The 24,909-nt window shown below is 45.6% G+C and overlaps 1 protein-coding gene across 2 annotated transcripts in view; it reads left to right on the forward strand.

Moving 5' to 3' along the window:
- Window positions 1–24,909, forward strand: part of RBM5 (RNA binding motif protein 5) — a 621,154-nt gene that overhangs the window by 493,490 nt on the left and 102,755 nt on the right. For both annotated transcript variants that reach the window (XM_069644151.1, XM_069644150.1), the window contains exon 16: window positions 24,799–24,869. In XM_069644151.1, the coding sequence (XP_069500252.1) occupies window positions 24,799–24,869 (71 nt within the window). The remainder of the gene's footprint in view (window positions 1–24,798; window positions 24,870–24,909) is intronic.

Below are 24,909 nucleotides of genomic sequence, written 5' to 3' on the forward strand. Positions count from 1 at the left end.
TCAAATGCTAGTCTTTTCAACCGAAATGGTTGGTGGCAGTGGTTTTACAATGAACTAACATGATTTTTCCCGACCGCGAACACCGTTAGCTAAAAATCGCGGGAGCCATGTTTTTCAAGCTGGCACCTTAAACCCCTTTGTTTAAACAAGTCCCGGTCTTCATTTTTCGCCATTTCTTTTTGGAAAGGTCCTTCTAGTCTGTCTCTGCGCGCCAAACTAGGTTTGGTCCCTTTGTTTCCATGCCTTTTGCGGGCTTCAGGACTGAAGACCGCCTCTGGCGCCTGAGTGTCTGGGGTGGGCAGGAAGTGAGGGAGGTGGCCAAAACTCCCTGTGCTTAGTCTCCTAGGAGACCCAAATGCACTCCGGCGTGATTGGCTTGCTGACTGTCCGGCAAGGACAGCCACCCTACTGGGTCAGTGGCAGCTAGGCTGGAATGAAAGGGAGAAAACTGTTTAAAAGACTAGTCTCTTGGACTGGAAAGCAGAGTCAACCACTGGAACGAAAGAACTGAAGAGGACGGCTGCTGCAATTCCTGGACCGTTGGTTTGCCTGGTGAAGCCCTGCTGCAGGTCTGAATTGCCAAGTTAATCTCGACAGAGAAGCCCCTTCAAGGACGACTTCTTCCTTTGAGTTGGTGGGACCAATCAACTCATAAACCACCTGGATACCATTCTCGGAGCTGGTTAGGATTAACCAGGGGGAAGGACACCAGCTTGTGTGCTTGGCGACAGCTCCTCGAACCGAAGATCTTCCATTTTGCCAGCTTGTTTGACCAGTTCCCGTGCAGTGCAGGAGTACTGTGAGGTTCCAATAGACCTGAACTTCAAAACTGCAATGTTCAGCCAGTGGGTCTGCATCACTGTTCTCATCTGAGGCTATTCCTGGTATACTCCCTAGGATTCAAACACCTCCTAGACAGCCACCTCTACGTGCAAGTTCTGCCTCCTTGTCCCCGTGCAGAGCCAACCTGTGGGACACGGATGATCCTGACCAAGACGCGCATGGTAGCCCGGCTCAAACTTCGCCTCCAGATGACATTGCACCGTTTCCCTCCATGTCTAAAGCATGCCTCGAGTTTGGTCTGATCCAGAAGAGGAAAAGTAGGATTATTTCTCTTCGACCACATGGGTAAATGCAGGAAGGCAGGGTTTTCCATGCCCATTCTGGGTCACCTCTGGCAGGATGGCCTCTGTATTCTGAAGCATCCTTTTACAGAGCCGGTGGTTAAAGGTAGGCTGGATAAAAAGTTTAAATCTCCAGACACACTGCCAAAATGCCTCGCAGAGTCAGTCGTTTCAGCGACAGCAGGGCGCAAGGCTCGAACACAGCTTAAGTGCGCGACTCCGCCAGACAATGAGAGCAGGTAAATGGATGCCTTTGGAAAAAGGGTTCTCACCATTGGGGCAACAACTGTTAAAGCACCGAATGTCCTGGCAATAGTAGATATTGGAGCACTTGCCGGAACAGCAGAGAAAAGAGGCCATGCTGCTGGTGCATGAAGGGGAGGAAGCCTCGAATCACAGCATCAATATTGCTATAGACCTTGCTAAAACAGGGTTTAAACAGATTGGCAATGGGCTAGTCCTTAGACGGCAAGCATGGCTACGTTGTACCCAATTTCGTCAAGAAGTACAAAACAGTCATTGAAATGCCATGTGAAGGGGAAAATCTGTTTGGGTACAAAATTGATGAGGCCCTTAAAACCATGAAGGCTGACTTGGACACAGCTAGGTCTCTTACATCCCTTCAGGGCAGGCGGTCCTTTTTGCTCCTTTCTAGGAGCCTCGGGTAATAGAAGATTCTCAGCATCTAGAGAAAAGAAGAACTATAGTAGACCTCGATACTATTCCCGGGGCTACAAGAGGAATTACCAATCCTCCCAGCGCAACAGAATACCATCAAGGGCCGCAAAAGCACATATCTGCTGTTAGGGAGAATTCTCAGAAATGTGCTAATTCCCTCTAGCTTAGAGACCCCTGCAAATTTGCTGGTTTTTGAGGACTTGATTTTTTTTACCTTGCAGAGAGCGAGACTTTCCCACTCTCTCGTGTATTTTAATGTGATTTTGTGCTGTTTCTTTTGGTTGCGGAGTCTGACAAACTCCATAGGCATCTCTTACATTGTGTTACACAGCACCTTCAGTGCAGTGATGCAGGGTAGTCGTTCAGATTTCCCAAAGGTTTAAATACCTTCTCTGGGTTAAACTGTTTCCCTGAGCAGTAAAGTGAAATTGACTTTACTTATATTTGTGACTTTCAAGACCCAGCACACAATATCTTACAATAGGGTGCTGGAGGGGTTACCTAGTATTCCCTTTGTTTAGCTTCTCATGTAACATTTTACTGTTACCCTTTCCTCGAATGGCTGGTGGCAGTGGTGTACTTTTTACTATCATTGTGAGTTTGCCGCGGGCTGCGTTCGCAGCCACGGTAAAGCACCCAAGGGTGCCATTTTTGTCAAAATGGCCCTGGTCTTCTTTTTTCGCCATTTCTTTGTGTAAAGGTCCTTGTTGAGATTTACTCTGCGCCAAACCAAGTTTGGTCCCATTGTTCATTTTGCCTTTGGCAGGATTCACAAATGAAGCCAGTCTCTGGCTCCAGTCTGTTTGGCAGGGGCAGGAAGTGAGGGAGGTGCCCAAAACACCCTGTGCTTAGTTTCCTAGGAGACCCAAATGCACTCTGTGGTGATTGGCCAGCTGACTGTTCAGCAAGGACAGCCACCCTGCTGGGTGACTGACAGCTAGGCTGGAATGAATGGGAGCAAGCTGCATAAAAGGCGAGGCTTTTTGGCTTGGAAGGCAGAGTCGACCACTGGACGAAGGAATCTGAAGAGAACTTGAAGTCGCCTGCTGCAACTGCTGGACAGTTGGTTTGCCTAGTGAAGCCCTGCTGCTGTGCTGAAACTCCAAATTTGTATCGACGGAGAAGCCCCTGCAAGGACGACTTCTCTCTGAGTTGGTGGGACCATTCAACTCCAAAGTAAGCCACCTGGACATCCTCTCAGAGCTGGTTGAATTTCTACAGAGTTGCTGCTTGAAACCGAATAACAAGGGAGAGGGACACCAGATTGTGTGTTGCTTTTAAGCTGGCCAAGAGCTCCAGGAAGATCCTCCGGACTCCCATGAAGCAGGACTGACCGAGCCTGAGCCCCCTCAACAGAGTCTGGGACCCCAGATGCCAGGAAAGTCCATCTTGGCAGCCAGGAACCGCAGTGTTTCTATTTGCGGTAGTCGCAAGGAGCTGAAACACCGGAGTGCCACTTGTTTGAAGTTTGCTGATTTCGAGCGATGACCGTCCCATTGCAGAGCAGCAGTGCCCCGAAGTCCTCGTCTTGTCCCCATGACTGAGGCCCAGGAACAGTGAGATCTGCAGAGCTGCACAGGAACAGAAGTCATCTGCTGCACTTTTCTTCAATTTAAAGGTACTGTAAAGTCTGAGAGCTTACCTCTTCTTGTAGAGTTGCTTGCATCTTCTACTACTCACAAGTCTAACAGCTTGTGGCCCTACATTGATTCTTCTTTTTCTTCAAAGACCTCTAAAAATTGTACTAAGACTTTTCTTACCAGAAGTGCTTCAGGCTTTAGACTTTTGCCCATTGACTTTGGCTTAGGAATGACTCTGCTTGGGGGGATCCAAAAGTGTTTGCCTGCTTAAGAATGTTTGATACTTGTTTGTCCTAATAACCTTTTCCTTTCAACTATTCCTAAGAATATTGTAAATGCAACAGTGATCTATTAATGTCCCCAGCACCCTAACTATTGAAGTCACCTGAGGGTGTAGGTTGTGTCTGTGGGCCATCCCAAAAGGGTACTTACTGATTTAGAAATATTAAAGAGTGTGTGTTTTGAAATATATTTGTATATTGTGGTACATTGCTCCCTTCTGGAGAAGGCTTGTTCTAACTAACTGATAAATGAATAATTGTTTATTTAGGAAGCCTTGTGTGTAAGCGTTTATTTGAATACTTTTCACTGTGAATCTCTAACTCCCCTACAGCTCACATTGACACCTCTTGAGATAAGCCTGGTTCCTCAAGACGCTACCAGCAAGTGTAGTGCAGACCTATACCAAAGGTTTGTCTAACACCTGCCACCTCCAAAAGAGGCAGGCAAAATACACAACAATGACTGCCTCATACCGGTGGAGGGAAATGTGGCTTTCTACCTCAACGAGTGGCAAACAATAGTGAAGAACAGGTTGGTACCAGATGCAATCCAGTATGGCCACTTGTTGGAGTACAAGCGCACACAAATCCCGGTACCTCCCATAAAGGTATCTCACCCGCACCATCAAGTTTTACAGCAAGAGGAAAGGGATTATACTCCAGGTACGTCGTCAAAAAACTAGCTGGAAGTGGTGCCCTAACCTGGATCTACAAAAATTAAACAACATCAAAATGGTGCAACACTCCATGAGGTCATAAAAGCCATTCAGCCCCAGGAATACTTCGAAGTTGGATCTCAAGGATGCATACTTCCAAGTGCCAAATGTGCAAGGCACCGAAAGTACCTCAGATTCATTGTCTGTGAGAGCCATTATCAGTTTCGGGTACTGCTATTCTCCCTGCAATCAGCACCCCGAACATTCACAAAGTGCCTGGCACCGGTAGCAGCCTTCCTCTGAAAACGGGGCCACCACGTCTACCCGTACTTAAACGATTGGCTGGTTCGATGTTCAATGTATCAACAAGCCTTGTCTTCTTTCAACCAAACAAATGCTGCTCCATTAATTGAGCTTTACAATGAATGATACAAAATCCTGCACAGTTCCCTCCAGGAATTTGGTTTTCCTGGGCGCTCAATTCCTTACGGACCAGAGTCTGGTCAGACCCTATTTGGACAGAATCAAGAAATTGATAACACTAGCAAACTTGTTCACGCCAAACAAGATAGTCATGGTCCGCACATACATGGCTCTCCTCGGGGCAATGTCCTCCTGCATTCCTCTAATTCCCCAATGCAGGCTACATATGTGGCCAGTGCAAACGTTTCTGGCTACCGGATGGTACCAAACCCGGGGTTCCTGGTCAGACAAAGTAAGCATCACTTTGGCTCTATGAAACGCACTGAAATGGTGGACATGCCCCTGCAACATCGCGAAAGGGATGCCCCTGATGGAACCAAATTACCATCTTACGATTGTGACCGATGCCTTCCCAATGCGGGATGGTGCGCTCATTTGAATAAGCACCAAGTCAAAGGCCTCAGGACACCAGAGGAAGCCGTCCTCCGCATAAATGTGCTGGAATTACGAATAGTGCATTGGGCTCTAAAATCCTTTCTCGTGCTAATCGAGAATTCAGTGGTTTTTGTTCTCACAGACAACACTAATACAATGTTTTATCTACGGAAGCAACGCGGAACGCAGTCAAGCACCCTGTCCCAGGAAGCACAGACCGTCTGGCATTGGGCTATCCAACACAACATTCTACTTAACCCACTCAGCAGGGATTCCTCGCAGTCACATAAGTGACAACTGTACAACATCCAGGTAGCCAAGATTTTCTCACGGTGGGGTCAGCCTCCTCTAGACATGTTCCCCAGCCCCAACAACAAGCAGTGCCAGACATTTTCCTGACTCTCTAGGGGATGCATTTTCGTTCCCTTGGAATGGCATGTTCGCAAACGCGTTCCCTCTGTTTCCTAATCAGGAAAAAGATACAGATACGCAAAGGTTGTTGCAGAATCATCTAGCGGCGGACGATCCAATCCATGTAGGATCTCATGCAAATTTAATCATGATCCAAGTAAACAGCATGGCTCCTGACCACTCCGAATTCGGTCATTTAAATAGTCTTCTAGACTGTTGGCCAACATTTCCAATAGCTGAAAATAGAAAAGATTCTCTGCATGGTGTGCACAACAGCCTAACCTGCAGCCGCTAGCTATAACACCTCATCAGATCCTTCCTTATCTGCTAAAGTTAGCTACAGAAGGTCTAGCGATCCCTTCCATTAAAGTGTACTTATCAGCAATCGCTAGGTTTACATGGAAAAGATCTTCCCCTCTCTACAGTGTCAGGCTAATCAAGCACTTGTTAAAAGGGCTTTTTCATATCTTTCCGCCAAAGAAAAGGATTCCACCTGTATGGAACCTGGTCCTGGCAGGGCTTATGAAGCCTCCATTCGAACCTTTAACACACATCAAATTTCTCATGTGGAAGGTGGCTTTTTTAGTTGGCATTACGTCCTCTAGACGTGTGTCAGAGCGGCAAGCTTTGGTTGTAGACCGTCCATATCTAAAGTTCATGAAAGACAAGGTGGTACTTTCCACTAATCTTCATTTCATCCCTAAAGTACCTTCAGAGTTTCCTAGAAATACCTCCTTAACTCTGCCCACATTTTTCAAAATGCCACTTCACCAGCTGAGAAGGACCTGCCCTCTCTGGATGTCAAAAGGGCCTTGAAATATTATTGGGATCGCACATCTTCCAGATCGACTAAGCAGCTGTTTGTCGCCTTTGATCCAGCCACTGTTAAGTTAATGTTAAAGGATATTTGTACCGCGCACTATCACCACCGGAGTGGTCCCCTGGCGGCTCTGGAAAAGGGAAGTGGGGTGTGAGTTAGTGGGAATAAGCTGGAAAAGTGCAAGAGAGCAGTGATGTGCGGTTGGCGGCCTCAACCCGATTAACTCGGTTGGCTGGGCTTCGGGTGTTTTTCAGTCTGTAGTCGTGTGCTGGTGTGAGTCTGTGTGGTTTGTTTTGTTGTTGCAGTGTAGGGAGGTTTGTGCGGATTGTTGTGTTGCAGGCTTGTGGTTGTTTGGTTAGCGTTTGAGAGGTGTATGCAGAGGGGTGAAATTGTTAGTGAATTGGTTAATTGACATTGCTGCCTGGAAGGGAAAACCCATATCAAAACAGGGCATTTCAAGATGTTTAATCTACAATCTCCTTCTGCAACTCGATGGCCAATAGTCCGTTGCAAGCGGCGCCCGGTCCACTAGAGCCACAGCTGCTCGAAGGATCTCTTGTCTGGTGTACCCATCAGACAGATTTGCCAAGTGGCAACATGGGCAGTGCCCCACACATTTACTAGGCACTACTGCTTAAATCAGCAACACGCTGAGGATGTGCAGATGAGGCGAGCAGTCCTTCAATGGCTGTTCCAGTAAGGTAAGCCCTGCTGCTTCCGGGGTTGCTTCCTTGCTCTACTTGCGTATGTATCTTCTTGCATTAACGCAGACATTTTTCAATTATCTAATCTGTGTTTGCCTGGTTTACCACCACCTAACATGTATACTGCTACAAAATCACAGCATGTGAATACATGAAAGATCCAATGCTTGAGGGAATAGTTTCTTACCTATAACTCAATTTCTCCAGCGTTGGTTTCTTTCATGGATTCACATACGCCCTCCATCCTACCACCTACAGGCAAACATCCTCTACAGGGGGGATATCCTCCAGCTGGAGTGGTTACAATCTGAGGGGAAGTTGCGGGGGGTGGCGCTATACACTAGACTTCCCAATGGGGAATATTCACAGCATGTGAATCCATGAAAGATACCAACGCGGGCAGACATGGAGTTACGGGTAAGACATTACTCCCATCTGGACGACTGCAAATTTGAGTGGATTCCCTGCTGATCATCAGCCAGACTAACTATGCAAGAAACCCTAGACCGCCATAAACCAGAAAAGAGTAGAGTCTATTCTCCAGCCAAACAAATTAATTTCTGGGGGCTAGTCTAGATTCAAAGGAGGAGCTAGCATTCCCTTCAAGTTAGAGTATAAAATGCTGCTGCAGGTACCTCAATAGGTCGGTCGCCAGATAATGGTGCGCAAAGCAATGCGCTTGCTAGGGATGATGACATCTTGCATTTATTGAGTTCCTCACATGCGCCTGCATCCAGTGCAAGAATGGTTAGCGGAAATCAGTGGTCTTGGTCAAGCGGGCATTGGGCCGATCTAGTGGTGGTTTTGCTAACCCTGGTTCAGGCTCTTCACTGGTAATACAAAGGCAACGTGTTAGAAGGAAAACCTTTTTGCGCTCCACCAGCCCAAGCGATCCCAACTACAGACTCCTCACTTGCCGGTCGGGCGGTGGGGGGCCGGGGGTGTGAGCACTACTGTTAGGGAGAACTCTCTAAAATGTGCTAATTACCTCCACCTTAGAGACCCCCAGCATCTTTGCTGGATTTTGAGGAGTTGATTTTTTTAACCTGGAGAGAGTGTGAGCCTTTTCCCCACTCTCTCGTGTATTTTTGTGTAAATATTACCTGTCTCTTTTTGGTTATGGAGTCTAACAAACTCCATAGGCATCATCGTTTTCATTTGTCACACAGCACCTTCAGTGCAGTGACACAGGGAAGTCTTTTAGATTTCACAAGGTTTAAATACCTTCTCTGGGATCAACTACTGTTTCCCAGAGCGGTAGAGTGAAATTGACTCTACTTAGCATTGTACTTGCTAGACCCAGCACACCCTATCTTACAATAGAGTGCTGGAGGGGTTACTTCCCAGAGAAGGTATTTAAATCTTGGGAAATCTAAAAGACTTCCCTGTGCCACTGCACTGGAGGTGCTGTGTAACACAATTGTAAAAGATGATGCCTTTGGAGTTTGTCAGACTCCATAACCAAAAAGAAACCGAGGTAAAATTCACACAAATACATGAGCGAGTGGGGAAAAAAAGTCACTCTCCAGGTAAAAAAATCCAGCAAAGTTGCTGGGGGTCTCTAAGGAATTTTTGAGAATTCTCCTTAACACTGTACACCACAAGTTATTGGGATCAGGTCTGCGGCCGCTGATGGCGGGGGGGTGGGGTCAGTGGAGACTCTCATGGTCCTATTATTCAAAAAGGATTGGATCCATGCTTATGGTGTCCTGGGAAAAGTTGGCCGCTGAGGCGCGGTGTTTACATAGTACTTTATGGTCCACCAGATCAAAGGTCGCGGACAGATAAGAGGAGTAGCAAGGCTGCTTTCCCCTTGTCCTTAAGTTCATTGATCTGGGTCTTTAGATCAATTAGTGCTGTTTCCGTACCATGTTGTGGCCTAAAGCCCGACTGGCGGACACCTAGATGATTAGGCTCTAGCCCTGTATCTGAAGATATGCTGAGTTTTATTTAAAATTTTGAGTAGGAAAGGTACAGTTGTAATTGGCCTATAATTAGTAGGAGTAGTGGAGTCCAAAGATTGTTTTTTCTTTTTTTAAAAGGGGTAGAACATTCTTTTAGGTTACTGGGAACAGTTCCCGATGAGAAAGGTGCGTTGGTTACAGATAAAAGGCGCCAGGTCTCTAGCAGAGTCTTTAATTATCTGTGCATGATGGCTATCTCCCGGACATCTAGAAGGTTTGAGGGAGGTGATGATTTTTTTCTATCTCGATGGATACTTGAGAGAATATGAACTGATGCAGCGGTTTTGTAGAGTGAACTGGCGTTCTGACGTGCGTGTCTGTTAGCTAGGTTAGCTTTTCTGTCAGCAATCTTATTCTGTAGTGAGGCAATTTGATTTGTTAGGGCATTCTGGATGTTAGTGCACTAGAGTTTATCCTTCACACAGTTGTCTGTAGGAGGGATAGGGGCTTCCATTTCTCTTAAAATCACAAATGGTTCCTTGGTACTTGAACTGGCTTTATTGATCCCCCTCATTATAGGTTTCTGTTTAGTACGTATTTCTTTTTTGTATGTTGCAGAGTTAATCTGGTTTGCTTTCCTCAGAAGGTAAGTGTCTCCAGGCGACTCTGCTCCAAGGGTTTTCAGTTGTGACGTAAACCAGGTGTTCAAGTGAGCTCTAGGTTTACTTTTGCGCATTTTATGTGGGGAGATTAAGTTGGTCACAGTGGCATTGTATGCATCAACTAGAGTATCTGGATCAGAGGAGGCCGACAGTGAATTGAGGGTGGTGATAATGTGGGGTAAGATCTTAGTTGCCGTAATATTCCTTTTACTCCTGGTGAGGAGTGGCAGTGCTATTAGGTTAGTTTTAGTCGTCCGGCTATTAGCTGCTAAGGTAAATAACAGGAAGTGATCTGTCCATAGTTTCGGGGGAGGGTGATGGATGTAATTGAGGTTTCGCAATTTAGGTTAGTCACCCAATCTAAGGTTCTACCTTTTGACATGAGTAGGCTGGGTCACTCTTTGGACAAGTCTAAATTCAGTGAGCGCATTGGACACTGGAAGAGCTTGTTTGTCATGGGATCGTTAAAGCTAAGGTTGAGATTCCCTATCGGGTCCCAGCGCCGTATCTCCTGCAGGAGCAGACGATTAGCCCACCTAATCCCTCAAACCAGTATATCCAACAATCAAATGAACAATTATTGAATTGACCAGAGTGGGGGAAAAGGGTAATTGGAGAACAAAACAGTCAGTCAGGAAAACACTAGTGTCCGCAACTGATTGGCACCTTGGAACTCTGGATTCCTGCAATTGATACAGCAAATGTTGGATTCTAAACTGAAATACTCACTACCATCTTCAATAAATACTTTCCCAAAACCCGTTGTTACCTGACAGTCTGTTTCTTTACTGAGAGACTCTTGAAAGAATAAATCTTTATATTTCACAGCTGAATTCTAATTAACTTCTACTCTTCATTCTCATTTTCTAGCTGAGAAACTCTGATAACTCTGTGGCTGTGGAATGCTGAATCTTCAATATTTACATGTAACTTGTATTTAATGCCTTTGAATGCTAGCTGAACAATAACAATGTTTATCAGTTCAAGTAATATCTTCTGCTGGATTCCCAATTGTCTTTAGTTCACGGAGTTCATTATCTCTGTATTGGATGACTTGAGATATACATATTTCACTGTTCACTTATCTTGAGAACACAGCTGAATATTAATTAAATTATTGGGCTCGCGCGCACTCAGTACCTCACATTGCAAACCGCCACAGGATTGCGCTAAACATATTATCGTTGCTGCTTTCAAATGTTGGAACCTCACAGCGCCTCTGGACATGCCGCCTCAGGATCGAGTTACAAGATGATCACCGACTCCCTTTTAAAGCACACACAATATTTACTTGTATCTGCCCGCATGTTGCCGACGGCTTGGAAACACGCTCTCAGATGATTGCGAGCCGCAGCACTGATCTGTTTCCACAGACGCAACGCTGAATAAACTTATTACACGTAAACAAGGACTTCCTGGACACGCCGCCTCAAGCCGCCAGGTCCTTTCCTTAAACGCGGCTGGCATGCGACGCACTACGAACGCCTTTGCCTACGCTGCAAGCCTTCTCAATTCCCGCGCAATAACATTCAATTTTTCAAAGCTGCGCGCACATAGAGAAAACACACATTCACAAGAGCGCTGAAATTACTTTTTTTTCCAACAAAGTATTTACATTGGTTGAACAACAAACAGTCTTTGACTCTTCTTCAAATCTTAAATTGACTTTTCAAAAAATACTGAACTTGAGTTAACTTAAAACAAAAAATGAAAACGGTTTCTCACAACGTTTCATAACTTTAGTCACTTATCTGTATTTTAACTTCTCTGGCTTTTTCCTGATGAATAGAATTCAGATATTTTGAGGTTTTTTTAGTTTCTGTCTTTAACTTTACTGGAGCTCTGATGCGCTGTGACCATTCATGAACTGATCTTGAATGAAAGGCAGTTTAGAACCCTTCCTTAGGTTCCAAACTGCATCACAGAAGCCAATGACCAATCACTGCTGAACAGGAAGTACTCCATCTTGAACTGGGACAATATTTGCTGGCTGACATTATAGTTAAGTTGAGGAATGCCTTTTCAGTGCAATTGACCTTACCTAGCCATCCCTATTGACACTAATACTACCTAACCTATTGTCTATTACCCAGAGACCTGACCGCACCACCCACCCCCGATAAACCCTGCCCCAGGGCCTGGTTTCTCTGGTCTTCGTAAATGAAATTTCTTAACCAACATTGGTGAATGAACATCCTGCTTGGCCATCCATGATCTTTCCTCTGGGCCATACCCCTTCCAATCTATCAAATACTGCAGCCTACCTCTAACCACCCTAGAATCCAGAATGTCCTGAACCTCATACTCCTCACCCGAACCTTCCACAGAAACTGGTCCCGGTCCCTGAGTTAATCTAGTTCCTTTTTAAGACAAGGTTTCAAAAGATTAACATGGAAAGTAGGATGAATCTTTAGACTAGATGGTAACTTTAGTTTGATAGTGACTGGAGAAAGAACTTGATCAGTTTCAAATGGCCCCAAGAAACGTGGACTAAACTTGTCTTTTCCCTTCAGAGCTATGTTCTTACTGGAAAGTCAAACCATATTACCTGATTGATCATTTGGCTCTGCCCTACGCTTTTCTGTAAAGCCTCAACAGCCTTTTTAACATTCTTAACCATGGCTCTTAACCTCCCTTCAACATCTGGAACTTCCACTTCCTCAAAGTTAACATCTCTAAGAAACCTAGGATGAAATCCCTGTTGAAATAAAATGGTGACATATTCATAGTCTTTAGCAGTATTATTGTAACAAAACTCTACAACTCTATTGTAACAAGTATTTTTCCAACTCTTGGTTTACTCTGTCTGACCATTTGCCTCAGGATAAAAACTAGTAGTTAAACAAATCTCTATATTCAATTCTTTGCAAAATGCCTGCCAGAATTTCGACACAAATTGAGAACCCCTGTCTGAAATCACTTGTGAAGGAAGTCCATGTAATCTGACCACATTTTGTAAAAATGCCTGTGCCAAATTAGTAGCTGTAGCTGAACCCTTAATCGGAATGAAATGACTAGCCTTGGAGAGTTCATCTACAACTACTAGAATTGTGGTATAACCTTGATCGAAAGTTAACTCTACAATGTAGTCTAAAGGTATGGTATGCCATGGTCTAGGTGGAATGGGTAAAGGAGTTAACAATCCCACTGGTCTCTGATTCACAGACTTAACTCGTGCACACGTCTCACATGTTCTTACATAATTTAAAGTATCCTTACTCATACCTTCCCACCAATATTCTCTACGTAATAACTCCAAGGTTTTTCTATAACCTGGGTGTCCAGCAAGCACAGAATCATGACACTAACGCAAAGCCTCCTCCTGAATATTTTCAACTGGCGAGTACAATCTAGAATCCACAAATGGTAAACCATCCTTGATCACTCGTGCAGGATCCTTCCTTGCCCACTCAATCATTTGCACTTTAGCCACTTGTTCACCCAAGCTCACAACCTTTTGTATCTCAGGAATCACAAAATGATTATCCTGAAGTAAAGGTACTGGAGACAAAGTTTCTTCTTTAGAACTTCCAGGATAACATCTAGATAACGCATCCGCTTTACCATTTTGTCGTCCGGGCTTAAAGGTAATCACAAAGTCAAAATCTGCAAAGAAAAGAGACCATCTTAACTGACGTGGCTTTAATGTCTTAGCTGACCTCAGAAAGGTTAAATTCAGATGATCTGCAAGTACAGTAACTGTATGTCTTGCTCCGAGCAAATAATCTCTCCACTCTCCAAAGGCTGCTTTAATTGCCAAAAGTTCTCTATCAGAAATGGTGTAATTTCTCTCAGCACTGGAAAACTTGCTTGAATAGAAAGCTACAGGATGTAATTGTCCTGTACTCTGTCGTCTCTGGGAAAGCACAGCTCCTAGGGCCAAATCAGAAGCATCAGCTTCAACAAAAAATGGCTGTTCTACGTCAGGATGCAATAATATTGGCCCCAAAGTAAACTTACTCTTTAAAAAACTAAATGCTTCCGAAGCTTCTTTTCCCCAAAGAAATTTTACTTTTTTCTTCAACAAATGAGTCGAAGGAGAAGCTACTGACGAAAAATCTTTAATGAACCACCGGTAGAATTTAGCAAATCCAATGAAACTCTGTACATCCTTTACACAAATAGGTGTTGGCCAATCTAAAACTGCCTTAATCTTACTAGAATCCATCTCTAATCCAGCCAGTGAAATTACAAAACCCAAAAATTGCACTCTGGTCGTGTGAAATTGGCTCTTTTCTAACTTGGCGAAAAGATGATTCTCCCGCAATTTCAACAATACTTTTCGTACATGTTCTTGATGTTGATCCTCTTTCTGAGAAAAATAAGAATATAGTCTATGCAAACAACTACAAAGAAATCAAGATACTCCCGCAAAACCTCATTGATAAACTATTGGAATGCTGCTGTAATAATTGGGAAGTCTTTAGTTTTGTCATATAGAATTATGGAGATATCCTCCTCGAATGAACCAATAGGTGGTCTGTACACTAGATGGATGGTTAAAGTTTGTGAGTTAGAGATGGGTACTTTGGCTGTGAGAAGTTCACCGGATTTAACTACTGGTGAAGAGGAAAGGTGAGGGTGTTCATCCTTGTGTCGGAGGCGGCCTCTGAGGGAAGTACGTTTGTCGGAGGTGCGGCTTGACACGGAGGTGCGGCTTGACGCGTAGGAGGGTCCTTTTCTCGAATCCAGCATCCCGTTTCGCTAGAGTGTGCGGGCGAGGCAGCGAGGACAACAATGTGGGGGGAAAGTGCCGGAGAAGGATAGGAAGAAGGAGAGGCCCCGATCGTAAGGAAAAGCACAGGCAAGGTTACAGGTGAGAGCCTAACCGCGCCGCTCCGTGTTCCGGGTCTGCTCCGGAATTGTGCTAAATACCACACGGCGTGGCGGCCCCCGAAGCTCCTAGTGGTGTTTGGTTCCCACGGCCACATTGGTATTGACACAAAGCCAGGGGTGGCCGGGGTGATTGACCCCCTTACTAAAAGGAGCCTTCCTGAAAGAGGTGGTGCGGTGCCTCCAGCACCCCCCCCCCCCCCCAGAGTTTGAGGGGTAGACGTCGGTTCCTCTACCCTGACTGACCTCTCCCCTTGATAGGAGGGGGGGGCTGGATTCAGAGGAGACGGTGAGGCACCTATAAGTGGTGCAGAGGAGTTGAGAATGAACATACCCTACCCAGAGTTGTACCTGGGAAGAAGGGGAACCTGCCATTATTACCCAGCGACTGAGGGCCCCCGCCCGAGAGACGGGTTTTATAGCCCCCTGGTTGATCGACAAGGGGGGCCCACATGAAAAGGCTGGAAATCAATTTTGCTTCCCAGCGTGGAACGAGGGGAACCATCTCACCACGTAAATATCAGCCCTCTCTATCTCTAGACGGGGAAGCGAAGTGAGCTATAACATAGACATGCAGCGGGGCAGAAGAGCCCCCCACTCGATATACAATCTACGCAAAAATAAGTGCCCACCCATTAAGGAATCCAAAGAGTGCCCAAAGAAAGGGGGAAAATCTAAAAAGAACACTAAAAATGCCCTACCGATGGTGCAAGGGGCTATAACTGAGTTTTTCCCGGTGAATCCTCCCCCTGCCATCAACTCTACAGTAAACGAGGATATGACAGCACCGATACATAATGATGGCATCTCCTTAAACACCTCTAATTTTGATATAGTTAACAACTCCCTTCTAGATCTATGTCCGACTATACAGAGAGGGATGCAGACACAAACTCCTATGAGGCCAAACAGTGGCATAACGCCTACTAAAGATAGTAGCATGAATAATGTCACAGGGGAAGACCACGCGCCGGAAAGGAGCGGACGATTATCTGCATCTCCTAACTTAGTAATGACGTCGATGGAGGACGATCTAGACAACGTAACGGAAGATAACATCGACCTACATCCTAGCTCATCAAAGATAACTGAGCTCCAATCGTCAGTGGCGGCCCTGCAATTTGCCCTCAAGATACTTTTACAGATGTTGCGATGTATCCTGGCTAATACCAACTCTATTACTATGGATTTAGGCTCCAAAGGTCCTCCTCGGGAAGAGGCCGAAATGAATCTGTCAGCTGCACTACTCACAGCAGATGTGATCAACGAGCAGGAAGTGGAGATGGAAGAGAACGAGGGGCCACATGCACCCAATAGCAACAGCATAATTGAAGTACCTCCTGAGGAGGTGGATGAACGGGAGCAAGAGCACAGTCCCCCCCCCCCCCCCCCCTAACACGCAACCGGCGCAGATTGGCAAAAAAGGCACTGAAGAATAAGCCAGTGGCAACAGGTGCCCAATCTCCTATATTGGGACCTAAATTAGTACCGGAGACACGGACTAAAAAGGCCAGGAAAAGAATGGTGAGAGCAGCTCAATGGGCGGCTAGGGCAAAGGGCCCTCTGTTAGATTGGCTGATTACTGAAGACAAGGCAACTGAAGTGGACGATTATGAAGCATCTGTGCTGTGCGAAGAGCCTGATCAGGAAACCAGCATATACACACAGCCGGAGTATGTTCCCGAGACACAGGCATCAGGGGAACCTGGGGAGTCACCATCACTGGATCAGAAGAGAGCAGTGAATGATACAACTACTAATCGCACCTGCTTCATTAAGAACTTATACCCCAGCGGCAAAAATCCCTGGTTAGCACGCTCAGAGCTGCTCGCTAGACTATATCACATACCTCAATTGCGTGTTTTAAAATCTGAGGACTTTCTTTTCATTGAACCACTTGGCTGCCCTAATCCCAACGTCTCGGCCATACATTGTACCTTCCCGACTACGGCGCATTTAATCAGGAATTGCAAAGAGGATTTGATGGCAGTGGACATTGAGATTGATGTGGCCCCTATGGAGAAGGGCCCCTTGCCTAAACCAGAAGATATGTCTTCAGTTCCGGTTGATACTGTACTTAAAGTGGGGGGAGGAGGGGGAGGAGATAACCCTGCTCTGGCTGAAATGCAGCAAGCCCTGAAATCACTGCTAGAATCCATCCCGCAAATGCTAAAGAACCACTGATGCTTATCACTACTCTCTTGGAACTGGAGAGGCTTTTCCCACCTTCTGAGATCTGAAGGTTCTGCAGACCTAGTGTCACAACACAGCTGTATCTGTCTCCAAGAGACATGGTCTCTCGACCCACTATTACTTGACAGCTTTGTTATACATCAAGCGGTGGCTAAACGAGGCAGTACGGGTCGTCCCTATGGGGGGCTACTAACTGGGGTAATGAATTTGATTACGTCTCGTAAGATAGTGTAAAGCTGAGGAGCAGCTCCTGGCAGTAGAAGTCGAACTACTCGATGAAAGAGGTCTGGGAAGGTAATAAGTAATCAATCTTTATAACCCCCCCAGGAGAATTGATTCGTGATTCGTTACAGGAGGCGATTCAGGGCCTGTTGTCTTCCTGGTGGCTGAGAGATGGAAATGTGGCTGTGATGGTCATGGGCGATTTTGACTGCCATATGACAGATGAAATACTCCTATCCTCTAATCCTGACCTTAGCACTAGGTGTGTAATGACCCACGGAAAGAGGGAAGCTGAAGGGCTAGGCTGGCTACAATTGTTTGGAGCTTGGGACATGGCTATGATTAAAGGCCGTACCAGGGGAGATCGGCCGGGGAAACACACTTGGTCTAACGGCGCTTCCACTAGCACGTTAGACTATATATTTATGTGCCCCGAGCTGCAGACGAGAGTGACTGAAATGGCCGTGAAGCACAACGAATGGAGCGACCATGCGTCGCTACAGTGCACTCTATGCATCCCTATTCCTACATCTGTACCTCCTAATATAGGCAGTATCCAAACCAACTGTGCAGGATCCAGAATTGTATGGTCCGAGAGAAATATAAGCTCCGCTACGGAAGCACTTAAATCTACTGCATCCCTAGATTTCCTTGAGTTCGGACATGTCGATAAATGAGATTGAGGATTGGATATCTAAATTCTCAGGCCAGCATGCTACGGCCAATAAGGGACATGTGTTAAAGATAGGGGGGTGCATACCCCCGTTTAACAGGGAAATTAGGGATGCTAAGAGGACTAAGAGCGTCTATTCGAGGTCTGAAACTGATGAACTTACCTGGAGCCTTATACTGCGAGAAACTAAGGAAAATCAAAAATCGATACAGAGAAGACATCAAGAACATTAAGAGCACTGAAAAAAAACGCCAGGTATCAGACGCTAGTACAAACGATCTGCACTAGAAACTCTCGCGGCATTTGGTCTCTCCTTAATGAGAATAGAGAGAAGGCTTAAGGCCCCTTAGTTAACCCAATAAGTAAGGAGGCATGGGAAAAGTTCCTATCAAACCGGAACTCGGGAGGTATAGAAACCTTGATTAGCTTTCGGGTGAAGGCTCCTTCTCAGTTGCCTTTTGACATCTCAGCAGAGGCAAATTGAACAGAATAGTTGCCCTCAAGTCCTCCAGATCCCCTGGACCGAACTGGTTAGCCAATATAGTGATTAAGAGCCATCCTCTATTTTGGGCCGACTTGTTTTCCTTACTTTTCAATAAAATATTAGAGCAGGGGGTAATCCCCCGCTCATGGCAAACTGCCATCCTTATTCCTGTATTTAAAAAAGGTAGCCGTTTGGATCCTAATAATTACAGGCTTTTATCCATGTTAGATATCTCTGGTAAGCTATTTGCCTCACTGTTACTCAGTGAGCTGCAGAAATGGGTAGACCATTCCAAAATACTCAGCAGATTTCAATGCGGGTTTAGGCGGGATTTTTCCACCTCACATAACCTTTTGGTTATGGATATACTTCGTACACGGGCACTTAGCAAGGGGCAGCCCCCGTTGTACGCTTTATACATAGACTTCAAGGCCGCATTTGATTCCATCCCCCGAGGGAGACTATGGACCAAGCTAGAGAAATTGCGTTGCCCGACAGGCTTGTTATATTATTTAAAACTACTCCATCACAATACTACGGCGTGCCTTAGATTAAATCAGGAAGGAAATTTAACGCGAAAGGTGACTCAAGACAGTGGGGTAAAGCAGGGATGCGTCACAACACCCCTTATTTACAACCTTTACGTGTACGAAATCCCGGCAGCCCTGGCTGAGGTCGACAATTGCCCTCCTAAAGTTGGGGAAGTATCATGCACAGTATTGGCATATGCGGACGATTTGGTTGTCTTTGATAACACCGTAGCTGGTTTAAGGCGTTCTGCTACTTCTCTCTGGGACTATGCCAGAATTAATGGCCAAACGATCAACCTGGACAAGACAATATTAAGATTCACGAGAAAAAGAGCAACTCGTGTGAATCTGATGGTGCATGGTAACTCCATACCCTACGATCCATCCTACCGCTATTTAGGAGTTGACATTGGGCCCCTAGGCGATTACTCACTCTGTAGACAGGGGCGAATCACAAGAGCAATGCAAGTCACCTCACTTATCTCCTCATTTACAAATAAGCATGGCGGTTTCACCTTGTGGGGGACGCGTCATCTTTATACTCAAGTGTTTGCACCCATGATTGTATATGGTCTCGAATCACTACATACTATGGATCTAGGGTGGTTACAAGTGCTGGAGGGCAAGTTCTGGAGACGAATCTTGGGGTTATCCCCGGGGGTACCGATGGCACTGATTAGATTAGAACTGGGCCTTCCCTCCTTTAAGGCTATGGTTCTGAGGAAAAGAGCTGGCTTTCACCTTAAGATAAGTGACTCTACCAACCCCCTTCTATCCGTGATCCACCAGGAGGTGACCAAAAAATATTCTACCTCACCCCTCAATAAAGACATGGTTACATTTTTTATTGACATTGGTTGGATACATAGAGGGACTATGGTCACAAAGGAAGCCTTACATGCATTAGGTAAAAAAGTAGACAGATGAGATTGGCTAGAGAATTTTCGCCCATATAAGTAATCTCGAGACATATCACTTTGTCAAATATCGTCTGTATAATTTCATGAACCTCAAGCTTACTTATCTCTCTGCCCCTCCAGGAAACTTAGACGCTTCATCATCCTGTTTAGATTAGAGCAATTACCTACCTTGTATAGTAGAGGGGCTTGGGAGAAAATCCCTGTGGACAAGCGTATATGTCGTCTCTGCAAATCCCCAGATTGTCTTGAAACAGCTAGACACCTTCTCACGGGATGCCAGACATTGAGACACAATTCTTCGCCATTTGGGCGACTTTGTACATGATTGTGCAACAATACGTGATATCTTTTTGGATTTATTGCACCAATACCAGCAACATGCACTTATTCATTGCACTCTATAACATCTGGCAACAAGTGGAATTTGGCCTAAAGGGTGGGGTGGAATCATCCCAAGAGCACATGAAAACACACAGAGTTCCTCAATGGAGAGGGAAATTAGCTATTCACGCAGTCGATGTAATGGTTCTTTTTAGTTATAGTTTTTAATGTTGATATGCATATGATTTTATTTGCAGGTTTATGTATATCATTGTATTGAGTATAATGTTTTGTAATTTGAAATATGTAAAAATTGTATGTGTAAAGTTTGAATTTATTTTCATTCTATATCACATTAAAGAATTTGAAGAGGCTATTCTTATAGCTAGGTTGCTTTAGCGATGAGGGCAATGCTGCCACCTCTAGACTCAACTCTTGTCTGCTCTTAAAATGTTCTAGTTGTCGGGTACTGCTAGTAGAAGGGCAGGGCCTGATGCTGCATGTCACCAGGACTCCGTTATAGCTAAGAAGTCAAGGTTATCTGTTATGATCAAGTCTGCTATCTCAATGGCATGTGCCACCAATGTTTTGGGGGTTAGTAGTTGTCTGATATTTAATGGGTTTACCCTGACTTACTTTTTTGTTCGAGGTATTGTTTCATTTAAGACTCTGAGAGGTAGAGGTAACAATATTGTTTTTTCTAGATTTAGATTTGGTATTGGGGATGTTCCTGTGGTTGAAAAGGCCTGCATTGGCTTGAGTACTAGTCAGTGGCTCGTAAAGTTGTGGTAGTCTAGCACAAAGTCTATTATATTATTTCTAAAGGCTAAGGGACATGGTTTGTTGTAGTGAATTATGGTAGCGTTTGTCATTTGGAGATTGGGTGAGAGAAGGTTCATATCACTGGAATGCTATCCTTGGCACAGTTTTTGGTCGAGATGCAGCGTGGGTAAGAATCTCGTAGCATTGATCCCACCATGACGGTGGTGGAGTTACCTTAATCTTCCCAGAGTGGATTCCCTCCACCATCCTACCCACTCAGCACTATTTGTCCTTTGAGAGCCTAGTGTGCAAATCGGACATCTTTACTCTACCTTGATGATTTCTACCATCTATTGGCCCCCTGTCACTTTTTCTCTTTTCCTTTCTGTGTGGGAGGACTTCCGTTCCTTTCTACTCTACCACATCCAACCTGCTACTACTGGGTGACTTCAACATCCACACCTTGCACAGCAACCACCCTCTTCACTGACCTCTGCTCCTCCCTATCCCTCTCCATTCTTCCTTCTGGCCCTACTTATTCTGCTGAACACGCGCTAGATGCCATCATCCACTTCAACCTCACTCACTACTCCTCTGGCCACCCTCTCTCCTGGTCTGATTACTCTCTCCTCCCACCTGGGCTCTTATGGCCATGTGCCAACTTCTCATAAAACTCTGCCATCCCCGTTCCCAAAAATGTGTCTGAAAGGAGTTCAGCTGCCGCCTTCTCTACCTCCTTCATTCCCCCTTGCCCACCCAACAGATGTTTCTGCTGATTCTGCCCTTGGCAACCTCCATCTGTCCATCACCAACACCCTTGACGTTCTTGCCCCAGTCATCAGGATCCTGGTAACTGGGGCAAGAAACCTGCCTCCAAGTGTAACACCTGGTACGACTCCAATCTTGCAGACCAGAAACATACTTGCAGGGCTGCTGAACGGAAGTGGCACACTTCAGGCTCGCCCTCTGACAAACTGGCCTACCACCTGATCCAGAGACACTACAGACTCTGTGCCAAAAGAAGAGCCCTCATTCAGACATGAGTGCCTAATACATCCAACAACACGGCTGAACTTGTCAAAATCTGCAGGGAACTTGCCAACCCATGCGCTGTATCCTCTTCCCCTATTCCTTCCCAGGCCCTCTGCAATGCACTCGTCTCTCACTTCACTTCCAAAACCCAGGACATGCTGAACAGCCTTGTTATGCACTCGCCCATCCCAACCCTCCTCCCTCAGCCGCCTCCTACTATTCATCCTCCTCCCCCTCCTTCACTCCCGTCTCCCCTGAAGAAGTCACCAGTTGTCAACTCCATGAGGGTCTCGTCCAAACAGGTTGCTCCTTGCTCCTCCAGAACCATAAAAGAAAATATCGCCTCTTGCCCCTGCTCTGACTGATCTCTGCAACTATTCATTTGCTACTGGTTCCTTCCCATCTTCCCTTAAGCACTCCCTTGTGCTCCCCCTCCTTAAAAAATAAAAAAAAAACCTCTGCAGACCCTTCCTGCCCAGCCAACTACCGCCCCGTTTCCATCACCCCCTTCCTGGGCAAACTGCTTGAGAAGCTGGCCCTCTCCCAGCGTCCAGAGGCACGTAAACTGCTCTTCTGAATACCCGTAAAGAACTGCTTGCATCTCTTGACCGTTCCTGTTCTCATCCTTCTAGATCTCTCCTACATTTGACACAGTGAATTATTCCATCCTCATAAAATGGCTCCATGACACCCTTGGCATCTCAGAGCAGGCACTGGACTGGCTTACCTCTTCCCCAACTGCCTGTTCCTCCAAAACCATTCTTGTTCTTTTCTCCTCTCCTTCTCTGCTACCTGTGGCTTCCCCTAGGGCTCTATTCCTTCACCCTAGCTCTTTAACATATACTTTTCTCTACTGGCACGACTCATTTCCTCCTCCACAACTTCCCACTGACGCCCTTGCAACTTCCTTCATCCCCGACTGCCTCTCCTCCATCCAGGCCTGGTGCACTGCCAATGACCACTGCCTCAATGCCAGAAAAACAGATTCTCCCTATTGGGTCCCCTGCACCTTACTACTTCTCTGCACTCTGGCTTTCCTCCATGGGCCCCCCAACCCCTCCACTGTAGCTAGGAATCTGAGTCCTCTTCGACTCCTCCCTTTCCTTCATCCCTCATAACCTCCCCCTTAATCTTCCTTCCTCCACCCAGCGACCGCTCCAGCGTACCCAGTACAGGGCAGAGGGACTTATCCTTGGCCTCAAGCCCAGGGACCACATCTCTCCTGACCTACTAAGACTTCACTTGCTCCAAGTCTCAGCACAGATTCAATTCAAATCCCTCTGCATCATACTCGAGGCTCTGGGGCCTGGGACCACTCTTCCGAATGGATTGTGTCCTCGCACGTATTCCTTATCTTTGATAGTTCCTAATATCCTGCTTGCTGCCTCGGGGTGAGGGAGGGTTGGTGCAGGGGGAGAGGGGAAATGTCCCAGTAGAGGGCGCTGTGCATCGATGCCCGTCAAGTCGATGTCACTCGGAGGCCTCTGTACCGATGTCAACGTCAACACAGGTCCATACGTTCACACCTTAATGCATTGACACATTGTAAAGCAGATGCAAAGGTAGAACAACCGGTCCTAAAACATCTCTTTGCTGTTGTACCTTCTACCGTCCCACCTCCTTCTCCAGATACTGCTCACTAATCTATGCAGAGCCACAAGCTGCAGAAGGGATACATTACTCACCGTAATCTTATTTCTAGTGCTTGTATCTGCTCAGATTCACATGCACCCACCCTTCCTTCACTACTGGAGTTGAAGGTGCATAGATGTTTTCTGGGTTTTTATGTTTCTGCTTTAATTTACATCTGTACTCGCGCTATACTTCATTCAACATCATGTCAGAAACAAACCATCTGAGGGACCTGGACGCATGAAGGACCATGGGTACAGTACACGTCACACTAGGGCTAGTATTACTTAAAATGCCCTGTCGATGTTGGTTTTTGAGTTTTGAAAACATCTTGTAATACTCTGCGAAGTACACTAGATATCGGACTATGCAGAGCATGTGAATCTAAGCAGATACAAGTACCAGAAATAAGATTATGGTGAGTAGTGTGTCGCATATATTAATAAAACTTTGTGCTTTCTTGGGTATGTACTGATTTCTTTGTACTGCTCTACAGCTCACATAACTCCCTCCTACGATGAGGCTTCCTAGCCACTCTAACAACTTGTGTGCTACAGGACTATATTAAGAGTTGGGTTCCTAGTACCAAGAGAAGTCTTATGAAGTCACCCACCATTTGGACTTTAGAAAAAACGTACCTAACCACTCCAAGTCAAGTGATATGCTTTCATCATTTGATGTATAATAATTTCTTTACAATTATAATTGTGAATTTTAATATTTATCGTTTTTCCTTATCTGGCAATTAATCATATGCTAAGCATATTGGTTTGCCGCAATGTATTCTTAGATCAATTTGCGTTATTAACCCACCTTCAAATCTCTGCATACCTAACTCACCCGAAAATTCACATAACCTTCTCTCGCCCAGTAAACCGCACGCACTTCACCACACCGCTTCAACAAACACTTAAACCGCACCAACTGTACATGTGGTCTCGTGCCAGTCCAATACTTATAAATGAAGCGCACAGTGTATACCGAGCTGAAGCCCCAACAGCACGCCACCTCGCACTCTCCTACTCCCTCTTCTCCCGACTAACCCAACCCCTGCCCGCCGCCTTGTTTACAGATCCGTCAGAGCGCCTGATGACCATCTCTGTTGGTAACAGTGCGCGATATAAATACCTTTAACATTATTCATAGGTGCACATCAGTATGCATTCCGATAGCTGCTAAACAATCATTCAGACAATTTAGGAACCAGTGCAGGGACCCTATTAGAACCTACTCATGTTTTTTTACTTTGGCATTTGTTCATTTCAATTGTACACTTTCACCATCCGCTTTTTACAGTGCTAAATAATAACTTATTCAATACAAAATTGCCTTAATTTGTTACAACTGGTCCAGCGGCAGTAAGGTTGTCTGCATAATTTCCTCAGCACCAGGTTTGCTATTTTGAAAATGTATAATGCACTTGTGCTAGAAATGTTGTAACCTTACAAATGTACTTTGACACATGCGATACAGGTTGTTTGGTGTGGCTAACTTTATATTTTTGTTCTTGCTTGACAGGTTCATCAACAATTACTACTTCAGTAGTTGTTTCTCAGAGTCCCCAGCTGTATAACCAGCCAGGCTCTCCGGTAACTGTTACTAATTCTGTTCACAGCATTTTAGAAAGAT

This window comes from Ambystoma mexicanum, chromosome 2p (assembly GCF_040938575.1).
Source record: "Ambystoma mexicanum isolate Mex_15411 chromosome 2p, UKY_AmexF1_1, whole genome shotgun sequence".
Lineage (NCBI taxonomy): Eukaryota > Metazoa > Chordata > Amphibia > Caudata > Ambystomatidae > Ambystoma > Ambystoma mexicanum.